The sequence below is a fragment of the Diorhabda carinulata genome, chromosome 1 (assembly GCF_026250575.1).
Source record: "Diorhabda carinulata isolate Delta chromosome 1, icDioCari1.1, whole genome shotgun sequence".
Lineage (NCBI taxonomy): Eukaryota > Metazoa > Arthropoda > Insecta > Coleoptera > Chrysomelidae > Diorhabda > Diorhabda carinulata.
This window is the reverse complement of record NC_079460.1, coordinates 22,349,916-22,363,273: the sequence shown is the minus strand read 5'-3', so window position 1 is coordinate 22,363,273 and position 13,358 is coordinate 22,349,916. Positions and strand designations below refer to the sequence as shown.

General features: G+C 31.8%; 1 protein-coding gene across 6 annotated transcripts in view; it reads right to left on the bottom strand.

Moving 5' to 3' along the window:
* Positions 1–13,358, bottom strand: part of LOC130899291 (neuronal acetylcholine receptor subunit alpha-7) — a 168,747-nt gene that overhangs the window by 82,301 nt on the left and 73,088 nt on the right. For all 6 annotated transcript variants that reach the window (XM_057809404.1, XM_057809487.1, XM_057809569.1 and 3 more), the window contains exon 4: positions 3,442–3,551. In XM_057809404.1, coding sequence (XP_057665387.1) covers positions 3,442–3,551 — 110 coding nt within the window. The remainder of the gene's footprint in view (positions 1–3,441; positions 3,552–13,358) is intronic.

The following is a 13,358-nucleotide window of genomic DNA, read 5'->3' as shown; positions in this document are numbered from 1 at the left end:
GTACAGAAGATCTGGAAAACGGTATTCTACCTGTACTCGGTTACCATGGGTTGCGTGTGGGAGTGGATCAGTAATGTTTTGTAAAGGTATTTCTTTTGAGACACACACGGATCTCGTTGTAAATGACAGAGGCGCACTTACAGAACGAATATATGTTACAGAGATCCTATAAGATTATGCACTACCATATGCTGGATTTGTTGGTAATGGTTGCTAACACTTTTTGTGTGTGCTTTGTTCAATTATTGTAGTGTCAAATGAAAGTATTGTTTCTTAATAAAAAATTCTAGAATTGTTGCTTATTTTCTAATTGTAAATCGTATTAATATCATATAACGCAAATTTTTGGGGTGGCCCATTTCCGTGACGTTCAGTGTAAATGGTCATGTCGCTATTGAGATGTATAATTACTATTTAAAACAATGTTTTTGAACAAATATCAAGTGAATACTAGGTGCTACACACAAAAAAATTCATGTTATCATTTGGTACCTATGAAACCGTTTCGCATCATCCGGAAACGTGAAATGTCTTCTCTGTTTCCGGGTTTTATTGTTCTCGAAGGGTTTATTCAGTAAATACGAACGAAAATGCCACAGGTGTCATGAAATATCAAAGAGAGATGTTGAAATAATAGTTGAAAAAAATCTTAACAAAAGTATTTGATATAATAAAATCGCAAGAAAATGCCCAACCACCTAGTCTTTTTTAACTAGTAATTAAATACTAGTAGAGAAAAAAAGGTCAAAAACATCATACTACCAATCAATAATAAAAATATTCATCTTAATTAGACTCAAGCAAATAATAATAACATCTGTCTAATGAAAAGCTTTGAATAAAGTGGAAGAAAACGCATTAATCACTATGGTATCTTCCACACTTTCGTTTCTTTGTGAGAGGATTCTCAATCTAACGATACAATTTTGAGGTATCTAAAACCCTCAAATCCCTTTCAATAAACCAGTTAAAAAGCTCACTTTAGTTATAATAATTAATTGGAATAAGCTCATGAATAATTTTTGCACAAAAATATACTTTTGCTGTGCTTTGTCTCAGAAAAATATTAACATCGAAAGAGATATCCAGTTCTACGAAAGTTCGAATTTATAAGACAATTTTGAGACCCAACCTGACATACGCCTGTGAAACCTGGATAATGACTAATAAAACTAAACAGAAATTGGAAATCTGAGAGAAAAAAATACCAAGAAGAATATTTGGAGGAAAACAGACAGTTAGAATGAGAGAGAATATGAAACCATGAAATTTACACACTTTTCAATTAGTCACCAATCAGTGCGTTTATAAAGACAAGAAGGTTACAGAAGGTCTCTTAGAACGAAGACAGACTCTTGAAAATAACTGCATGGAAAATACCAGAGGGCAAGAGAAAAAGAGGTAGATCAAAAAGGTGGAAGGAAGTAGTGGAAGAAGACCTTAGAGAGAAAAACATCCAGAACTGGAGAGTAAAATCAAGGTACCGAAAGAAGTTGAGAGAAATTACCATGCCATGGACCTAAATGGTGTGCATATAAGCCTGTTGAGGCTGTTTCTGTTATTCTTCTCATAATAACTTCCAAATCCCGTGTGTCTTTGTTCTATGAAAAATCAATTTCAAATGCCTCTTTATAGAACTTTTAAGTTAAGTGGGTGATTGTGGTGGCCATTCATTCCATGACTTTCTTCGACCAATCCATCTGCCAAGAAATCTATCTAAATGGAAGAAAGAAATATGTTAGACCTTCAGCTTGTTGGATGTAATCAGATCTTTTGCAGAAACTGTTTACCACCCGTATCATGTTGATGTAATTGAAGGACAACTTCAAGCTCCCTCCTCAATGAACAAAGGTCCATGAACATTATTTTGTGGATATTTTGTATGAAAAACAATCCCTCTAAGAAAAAATGTTCACTTAAAGGTAAAACAAATACATCCTTCTGTCGAAATCATCGTCTAAAATCTGTTTTAACTTTTAACTATATGGGATTCACCCATTATAATCCATTAAAATAGGAGGCACATAACCTCAAAAAATCTTTGTAGTGTATACAAACGTCAACGCCTATTTATAACCGTACAATTTTTTTTGACTTCCAGCGAGCGTTTGAAGCGTTTGTTTGTGTAAAGCATAGTTTCAAGAAATCAATAATAATAGTTATATTTTGAACAATATAACCCTGTTTAGTTATAGTAGTTTAGACTTGATTATCAATTCAGTGGACCCAAAAATTACAGTCATGGACCTTATTCATCATTGAAAATTAAACAAAAGTTACCAGCAACTAATGGTATCTATAGTATAGTGATGGCAAAGGGCTGTTATTACATATCTCGATGGTATTCTTGCGAGGTAGACTCTGCGGAGATGGATAGAGATAGAGAGATGGATAGATAGGTATCTAAGGCACACATAAATGGGTCTTCCGCAAGTCTTATTAAACAACTGCACCATTTGAACAGGCGTCAAGATCGAGCGGTAACTAGTGTTTTAGACAAATAAGGTCATTTTAGACACCATCTTCATACTATGGAGGAAACAGTAGACCATGTCATGTGTGAATGACCAGCATTCTAATGGGCGTGGCTCAAACACTTGGGCAAGTGTCACAGGCTGCTTAGTGACTTCAAAAGGTTTATTCCAATGTGTTTGGTCGACTTTCCAACGATAATTTCAACTGGGATATGATGAGACTATAAGAACGATCCTTTCCGCCTATTATCCTAGTATAAACTAGAAGTACATTAAAGCAGGATTTGTAATTAACTGTGGAAATTATTGCTACCAGATTTTACAACACAACAAAATACCAAGTTAATTCTTATAGTACCGAAATAATTTCAATTTCACCATAAGGTTGCTTCAAAAAAGTCCTTTGCTTGCGGTACAAGGATTAAAATCGGTTTGACATAAACTTAACATAGTGTTGAAATAGTCTATAATAGAAAAACGTGTTTATAGCTTTCACTGGATTTCTCGCTAGGGAGTATTCGGTATTTTTTGAAACGTAAATAACTTTAACAATATTTCGAGAGTTGTATCCGTTCCTGCTAGAGGATTGATGAATTTCAATTGAAAACCAGCCTGTCGTTTCTGAAAGTGACTGCACATTTTCGATTTTTATATAGACACTGAAATAAATTGAGGAGTTCCTACAATAATTTTAGAATCATTGAATTTTCTGTAAAACAATTTGTAAATGTAAATAAAAATTGTGATTTCTAAAATATTGTAGATTATCTGAAAACAAAATTAGTCCAATTTTTGTTGTTAAGTAATGAACTGCTATTATTCATTTTCAATAGTAATAAATTTATTATTGATTGGTGGAATAAAAATTTTCGTCGGTTTCCCCACTCGTACTCTCTTACCAGTCAAACAGCAATGTTCAATTTCGGAAGCTTAAATGATGCAACAGTCAATGCATAACACATGTTACCTGTTATACATGAGAACGTCAGGTTTCCATAGCTTGTTTGGGGTGATCCGCAAGTCCTTAACTCCTCCATAGTCAGATTCGTTCCATCGTAGATTGTAGTCATTCCATTCCTGGATCATAAATGTAATTATTGATAAAAATACGCGGTTCTCGAAATTCATGGATTTCTCAGCTGAAAATTTTATCAAGAAAAATCTGATAGATCAGTAAAAATATACAGACAAAAAATTTTTGAATTATTTCGATTTGACATGTTTGCTTAAGAAAAATGAAATTTTCAGCTTTGTCCATATTGTTAACAGCGAGGTTGTCAATTTTCTTTACATATACACAAAACACTATACATATCTTACAAAATTAGAAATACATCTAAAAGCTTGCATGCTATCTACACAGAATTAATTTTTTCTATAAACCATATTAAATAACTTTCTGAAATGAATTATTTTCCTTTGACCAAATTATAATATGTAATTTAAAACTTAGCTCTTCATATATAGTACAATATTAGATATTTATACAGTGTGGAACAACCAAATGGAATAAATTATTAATAAATAAATAAGAGCGTTTTGGAAAACACATTTGGATATGTCAATTTGTATTGTCAAAGGGGCGTTTTTTTTAAATTTATTTTTGGATTTATTGGATTTTTCACATTTGTATTAAATGAAATAATATAATTCATTTTTTTAATTCTACAGAAAGCTCTGAATATAATTAATGTCAATGTCCTATACTTAACTTCAACTGTTTTGGAAATATTAAGTATTTTCAGATCTATCAGAGAAATTGACATAGAAAAATGAAAATTATTTCAATTACTGAGGTTATCAGAAAAAATATATAAAAAGTTATGTTTATTTAAAACTCAGCTTCAACCACTTTCTGCCTATATGACAGTAGTGATCAGTGATCGGTGTCAGGACTATTTCGCTAACTGGTTACTGAAGGAAGTTGTTGCTTCAGTCACGAAAAATTTCGAAATTTGCCGCCTATATTCCAAGAAACAATTAGCAAAATATAGAAGACCAGTTTCGTGAGCTTATTCATCTAAGACAGATGAAAATGCAGTAAATGATGATGCAAAATTTAATATTATGTTTGAGTTTCAAGAGAATTCTGGTCGAAAATTTCCCCCTCTTTTCTAGGTTAGCCACACATCAATTTTTCGAAGATAAAATGCATCCCTATAAACTTATACCAACTCATGGAAGACGATTCCGATAAGAGAACGCATTTATGTGGAAAAATAATTGCCGCTATTGATCTAATGAGAATCATCACTGGATGAAAGAAGATACGCAATATTCTGAAAAACCTGATGTTTGAGCAGACATTGCTGGAAATCATAGCGTCGTAGGTCGCTTGAATGGAGATGAATATACGGTTTCAGCAAGATAGAGCACCTCCCAATCAACAAATCAATATGCGGCGATAGATAAATCAAATTTTTCAAAATCGATATGGATCGTTAGAACGTCCAGCACAATCTCCTGATCTGACGCCATTAGACTTCTTTTTATGAGGATATATCAGAAGTATTGTGTACAAAACAAATATGTAACACTCTTATACTGCTAGTCAGTCTCACTTATTATACGTCGAGTCTAGTGCGCATGATAGTGAATTGATTATGCGAGTTTCAAGTCATAGACCTAGGAGACGCTTGCGATTATACAAGTCACGTCTAAGATGTTGAGTAACATAAAAAGACATTTCTTTACCAGATTAGTATGTAGCCAAGATATTCGCTACCAGCATTTTGAGCATCAGGTTTTTCTATTTTTCACATTATTAATAAATAATTAGTATTACTTATTAGGTTTTTGGTGTAATCCAGTAAAGTTGTGGAGTAAAATAATTTTTTTCTAGTACCGTGCGTACTTTTAGACACACTTTAGAATGCGTACGAGGCTCATATGTGGCAAGTCCCAGGTTCAAGTCGCGCTCATTCCATTTTTTATTTTCCTATTTATGTAATAATTATTTTCAGGTGACATTTATGCATGCTGTAGAGGAATTGATAAATTGCACCTTCAATATTAGTATTGTTAATAATTGAATTCGTCTGTTGCTCTAATTTTGATTAAAAAGTTCAAGATATTAATAAATATATGATGCATTTTATAAGGAATCAATAAAAGCGTTCTAACGAGAAATTAAACTTATGTTTAATTGAGAAGTTACCATTGAACCTCTATATTTTGATAAAATTTTCGCTAATAGAAAAAATATGGTATGCAATTTGTGTGTAAAGGCCTTTTTTTCGACTCATATGATTCACATTCGTCGAAAAAGCTACTTTACAAACTTGTTACACAAATAACTATTTTTAATGTTTATTTCTGTTATGAATCTGGAAACACTTAATATTTCCGAAACAGTTGACGATACGTAAATTCCAAATGAATTATGTTTAGAATTTTCTCAAGAAACCTGAAAAATGAATAATATACAGGAGGTTGCATTTATAATAAGAAATTTGATATTGGCCGGCGTGAGTCTCTATAATTTTTTCAATTTATTACCCTGCTATGAGAGCCTATTGAGCCAGATTGTCGTAGAGATATTGAAGGTGCTCAAAGAAGTGCTCATTTAGTCAGTAATTAACACGTATATTAATAGATTAGTCTAGATACGCTAGAGGGAATATTTCTTAAAGTTTATTATACAATATCTAAGTTTTTTTCATAGTTTGAAGACTACTAAAGCTTATTTCAGGAGATCTAAATCTTTAGTGTAGGTTTCTTAACAGAAACGATTTATTTCGAAACTGTTAAGAGATCGAAAGTAAAATTTTTATTCTTACGATTAAATGATAAAGGATTTCAGCTGTGAAACTTGTTTACAGATGCTTAGTGTAACCGTATTTTAGTAAACTTAATGAAAATATGAAGTTTCAAATTCTCGAGGAGAATCTTATTGGGTAATTATCAAGTAATCCATTAATTTGTGTTGTTTATAAGGCCTCAAGTCTTGCAGGTCAGTATCACTATCGTTAATGAATATTATAGACCCATCCCCTAATATGGGAATTACATAATCTACAAGGATTTCAAACACGGACCTATTTCAATTCGTAATAATATACAGGGTGTGCCACGACGATTTAAAACGATCTGTATATGGCAACATACTTATAGTAAAATCATGAAAATTTCTACGTTTGGGTTTTCGGATACGATCTTTTTAGCTAAAATATTTTCAAAGATGGCCGACTGTAACTTCGTTATTTTAAGTAGAATACCCTGAATATTTATAAATTTTTGAAATTTACATGAAATTTTAGTATCCTTTTGTTTAAAAACTTAGTGCTTGTATCAACGGATCAAAATAAAATTTAGACCACTCGTACATTTCAAAAAATTTACACAAAACTTTTAGTATCTAACGGTAAGGGTTGTGTATAGGAAAGTATACATGAATTTGTTTTATTTTTCACCCCTTGATGCATTAAAATAGAAAAAACCATGTGGTTCTATCTGAAAAAATGAAAAAAATTTGATATTTATGAAGTTAAACACTTTTTATACACACCCTGTATAAAATGAAAAATTTTTCAACATAGATCAAAATACGTCTAGCCTTGCTAAAAGTAACCGAATAGAAATCATTTTCATATCTTTAAGGGTATCCTTGTAAAAAAATAATTTATAAGGGTCTGCAACAGTATTTTGCCATATATAGATAGTTTTAACTCATCGTTGGACACCCTGTATAATATTTGTCATATATATTAGAGTGACTTTTGATGAAAAAAGTTTATTATATTTGCATAAAGCGATGTAAATATCACTTGTCGGCCATTTTACAAATTCATAAAAACGAAATTTCAATTAATGTTGTACTCGTATATCTCTTAAAATGGTTGGAAATAACTGAAAATAAAATATTAGAATTCAAAACAACTGCCGCACAATGAATGTCACAGACACGAGTTTTTCATTTTCAATGAAAAAATGTAATTTTTCGCTAATAAATTTCTTGGAACAAAATTTCTTCGGTGAGAATTTTTTTGTCTATATACAGATTGAAATATTTTACACTTTATTATAGTGAGTTTCGCGTCATATTCTTGATATATGCTTTTAAGGGATGAAAAAACTTGGAAGTGGAATAGTGCTCACAAACAATTATTATAAGACTGATTTATTTGCAACTCCAAATGGAATACTGGGCCTGCTTCTCTTATCCTAAATGTGTAAGGAATTTGAAAAATATAGATTAGAAAATAGTTTAGCCACAAAGCGAAACTGACAAATGTTTAATTTTAAAGGAATATTTAGTATGAGGTACGATATACACTGGAGAAAATACACATAGAAGAAACGACTTTTCGTGAGTTCATTGAAAGAAATGTCGATCAAAGAACCCATTCAAAGCGCTGAAAATGGACTTATTTGTGATAAAATGCATTCAAAGGTGGTCGAGTTGTTTTACTCTTCATCTGAAGACAAAATTTTATATAGTTTTCAATTGAGCTTGAACCGAAATAGTCAATCAAAATCATAGTTGATGTTTTTAAATGATTTACTTTGGAAATTATTAACGGAAGCTAAAAGTGAAAGAAGAATATTATTAAAATGCTTTGCTGCGATTGAGAAAGTAAATTTGCAAGAAATATCAAATTGGAAACAATAATAAAGTCAGTTACTTGATACATTGAATAACGTCGTTTTGTATAATTCTATATTAATGTTACCATTTGGATGCTTTTCAAATTTATAGAAAAGTTTTGGAGAAGTATTAGGTTGTAAAATAATCTCTTTTGTGCTTGATATTGTGGAAAAAGGGCATTTTTTACTTTAAGTTGGACAAAAACTAGTTTTTATGAGGTCTAATTTGGCAAAATACCTACTTTCCCGAATTTTCAGTTATCTATGCAATTCACGTTTCTGAAGCAAAGTTTATTACTGTAAAAAATAGATTTTCCATGTCTATTTTGGTCGAATATATGTTTTTTTGAGAAAAAACTGATGAAAAGGGTATCTTTCAATATAATTTTGATAAAATAACTTTCAAAAATCAACCTGGTGGGTTAACGGGCATTTTATATGGATACTGGGTCATAACTTGGTTACAAATTGTATTTTTTGTACTTAATTTAGTCAATGACTGAATATCATTGGATCAACTCTTAAAAATAGCTCTTATTACTCAATTCTTAAAAAAAAAACTTTTAAGAGGTTAATTTGATTCTCAAAATGAGCTACAGGATTTTAAATCAAAATTAGCTGTTTTATAGAGTGCTGTTTCCAAAAAATTGTGTTATTCTATTGGGTGAGCTGGAAAGTACGAAGGCTGATACATAGACGGCACTACTAGTTTCAAATTCATATGAATTTAAGGTAGCCCTAGCCTTCAGAAGACATATGCATAAATTTGATAGCTGTGAAACTAATAGTTTGTGAGTTATACCATTTTGAGTCGAGTAACTTTCATCAGTTTGAAAAATATTTATATAAGAATATCTTGTGTTAATAAAGCATCGCTTCTTACCAGAAAAATACTATTGAAGGTTGATTAGTTTACATTATTTAGACTTTGTCCTAAGAAAATTAACTGTGGAGAAGCGGTTTACTAATTTGCACGTAGTAGACGCTCTAAAGAATCTGTTACGGACGAAAACAAAAAGAAAGTTCACAAAATCATTTCGAATAACACTAAAGTGAAGCTGATTGATACTGCTTACATCCCAAAGATATCAAAGGAACGTGTTAGATATATCGTGAATTGATCTTTGGGCAAAAAAAGTTCTGTTCAAAACAGGTACCGTAGGATCTTACAATCGATTTAAAAGAACAACAAATTGATGGTTCTTAGCAATGTTTGAAGCTGTTCAATAATTATAGACCCGAATTTTCGCATCAGTATTTGACAATGAATAAAACATGTCTCTATCATTTCACTCTGGATTCCAATCTACAGTCATCCGAGTGGTCTGCACGTGCTGAATCGATTCTAACACGTGGAAAGACGCAAAGTCGGCTAGTAAGGTTATGGCATCAGTATTTTGGGATGCGCCTGGTAAAATACCCATCGACTATCCCAAAAAGTAAAAACTAGTATACAAAGCTATTACGTAGCATTTGAAACAGAAGAACGTGCTGTTTCATCACAAATCAATGGAAACAATAGCGAAAATGCATGAATTGGGTTTCAAATCGCTTCCACAATCACCGTAGCATCCAGATTTAGCTCCCAGCGACTTTTCCTCTTCTCGGATCTCAAAAGAATTCTCGCTGGACAGCAATTGTGCGTGTATTTAGAGTCGAAAGAAATATCATACTAAATCAAATTCTATAGAAAAATTTTATTTTCTATACTAGCCTAAGAACATTTCAGCCAACCGTTAGATTAAGTTAGATGAGCTGGAGTGTAAGGTCGTGAATCTACCTCGTTAACACTTTGACTTATTGATCTATTATGTACCCCGAATTGTTCAGGACAGTCAAGTAGTAGCAACTTTGTAAAAAGAGCTACCTATTTGGGGGCTATTCGGCTAACCACCTCTGGCTTGAAGCTTGAATATAAATACCGTAATATCTGTCTATGGATTGCCTCGCACTCACAAAGAGAGTGAGCTGTCATGAATTTCTTCGATGATAGTTCGCCAGACAGTGTCTATCAAGCATACCAGTAACTCTTCTTATCTCGTCGTTGTTCAATTAAAGATCCTTGTTATCCTTGTGTTGTTGAGATCAGTTATTGGGATAGAGAAGAAATCACTTCGATGCTTCCTCAACTGGAGTCTTATTCCATGTTTTCCCATTTTTTATGATCACGACTTAATGGCTTCCTGGAAAACCTATGAAAAGAATTGTCCAGCCTTTTTTCCGCCAGATGATCAGTTTGTTTATTATAGTGTTTTCCGGTATGTAACTTCATTGCCTGCTCCCATTGAGTCAAAGATTCGATACAGTCTCATACTTTGACTCAATTTTATAAGAGTTAAATACTTGTAGAGCTGCTCTGAATAAATATCTTTGCACTACGGTAGTTCAGTTGCCTGCTGCGCATGTTCTGAGCCCTTTCGTATAGTGAGGGAACCCCCTCATTTGTCAATTGCTGTTGTTGGTTGTTTCCCCAATCTGTTTTTTTTCTTGGCCACCATACAAATGATACGTAGCTTATGACAGGCTGCACAATGGATTTGTGCAGATTTACAGATATCTGACTTAAAGACCCACAGTTATTTGTAGTTTAATTGATGGTAGTTTACCCATATGAAAGCATTCTGTATATGATGATGTTTGAAACATCGATTATGAAGTATTTAAAAAAACTTTTCTCAAATATTTTATAGATCATTTATCTTAAAGAACGACTGCAACCTATCTGAAGTGTATAATAAATGAGAAAGTAATTTAAAACACTGTCTACGGTGCATTCTCTTGCTGATATCTTCTTTGCCTTTTGAAAATAAATATGAGTCTATTAAATAAATAGGGTGCCTCGCATTTTTAGACGTGACGTATAGCACAAGTTTGTAAAAAGTTGCTTGGAAATACATTAACACAAATCTTCATACATTTTTCAAAATTCTTTCGGTAATGTAACTTCAAGCTCCGTTCCATCAATATTTAATCCTGTACAGCACACACATGAGTATAATGAACACCACCATACATTTGTTTCAATAATTAAATAACTTCTGTTGTATGGTGAGAATACGAAAAAGCAAATTTAAGATTCTGGGAAATTTATTGAAGGTAGCGGGTGGCAGGACTAGAACTAGTTGAAGGGACATGCCCCAAACTAATTATAAAAGCAATTTTGAATATAACGATTAGTTTTCTAAGCATTAGGCTGAAAACATACTACATTTCTTCAGCAACATCAACGAATGCTTTAACATATGATATGCTAAAAATACTGCGCTATCATAGAACTTATTTTTGGAATGTTCAATTCTTTCACGTGAATCATTTAATGTATTCTTTTGGGTTATTTGAAAATCGTGTCAAATCTTTTTCAGTCTGTCTTAGGTCAAATAGTATCACTATCTGTCGTTCTTGTTTTTTGTAATGTTTGTTTTGAATTATTTCGCACCTCATTATTATTCCTAATATTGATTTATTTTTCAAAACTTTTGAGAAAAAACTTTACAAATTGTATAACCTTTTGTTTAATTATCAGGGTTGGATTAGTCGAAATATCTCATGGGAATATTCTTCATATACTACAATGTTAATCCATATTAGCGATGGCACCTCGTGTTTTTGAAATAATTTTCAGTAATATATACATCGGAACACATATTCGTGTAATAAAAAGGACATTCCGGCCGAGTTTCACAAAGTAATTTTAGGGGGTGGCTGTTCCTCTTTAAATATTTCAAAAGGTTTTTTAACTGCGCTAGAGTGACGTTGCTATAAACTAATTCTGTGCTACTATAGCTACTCTAAAAAGCTGGAAGAAATTTGATTTTAAAATAAAAAGCCTAATATTTACGAACATGCAGACTGGACATGCGAGGATAAATTGTTTTAATAATGTTTTTTTTTATTTTTAACAAGATACGTTTAGTGTATGATTTTTAAAATATAAGTTTTAATATCTTATGAAGACTACATCGACGATAGGAATTTTTATTGAGAATTTGATTTCGTTGAGCGTGAGATATTTGAATTACCACTAACAAACACAAAAAAACAAAATAAAAAATGTTTTCACTAAATTAACAGAGGGGGAGTAAAATCGGGATTCGGGAGGAGAAGAAATAGAGTTCCTATGGGAATGTGGAAGTGTTTTTAACATTCTAGAAAACCATCGTAATCCACAAGGGTTATTCGTAGTACGGAAAGGTGAATGAAATAACAAAACAACGACCATTACCCTTTTTTTCATAGATTTCGAGACCCTTTTGTAACAAAACAATGATAATACATAAATCTCTCGATTGTTCAGTAAACTCTTTAGAAATCGAATCAACGAAAAAAAAATATTCTCAAGAGTTTTTTATGTTATTTCAAACAATGAATAACATAATTCAGATCGATCGTCTCGATTGAATCGAAGATTCAAATAATTTAGCTCTTCTAAATATTATCAAATGAAAATATAGAGAAAAGAATATAATAATTCCTCATCAATCATGAGGATGGTTACATTTTGAGAAATAAGAAAATTCGCACCGTCCTGTTTTAATAATGATAAAAAGATTCCGTCAACAAAAAACGAAATCAAATTTCATTTGTTTTGACACATGTCGACATAATCAATCACAATGTTGTAAATGCGTTACGTGCAATGTAACTTGATGATAACTTGACAACTGTACGAGAAAATGAGAAAAAAGAAGAGAAATGTAACAAAAATTTCATCTGTTGTTAAATTTGAATAACAGACCGACTGAAATGTGTTAATTTTAATAGCAAGACATCGTTCATGTTTGCCAGACTGAGATTAAGTAGTACTAGCAATGGAATAATGAATTAAATACATTAGAAATTCACTAGAGGAATTACTTTAAAATCGCAATTAGTTCTTTCATTTAGATTAACCGATTAATTTTTATTAGAAGTCGCTGCTTTCACAGAATATTCTATGATTTCATTAAAAGGGTATTAAATCCATATTTTAATACCAGAAATTTATCATATTTCTGCTAAATACATAAAATTATTTCGACTTACACAAGCTCGAAACGCATCTTGATGGTATATAAATGGTTCTAGTACAAGAAGCAGTTTTGAACCACTGGGAAAAAAATTTTGTTACCAATGAACGTATTAAAATAAAAACCTCACTAGAAAACATATTTTTACATAGGCAAACAACATTATATACCCTGAAAGCTTATAAGTGAACTCCAAACTATAGAGGGAAGGAAACCCCAACTAACAGTAATCCTAGTGTTGCTACCAGACCATTGGGATCTTTCTTAATTTCTCTTTCTGCTCTTGTCCTCA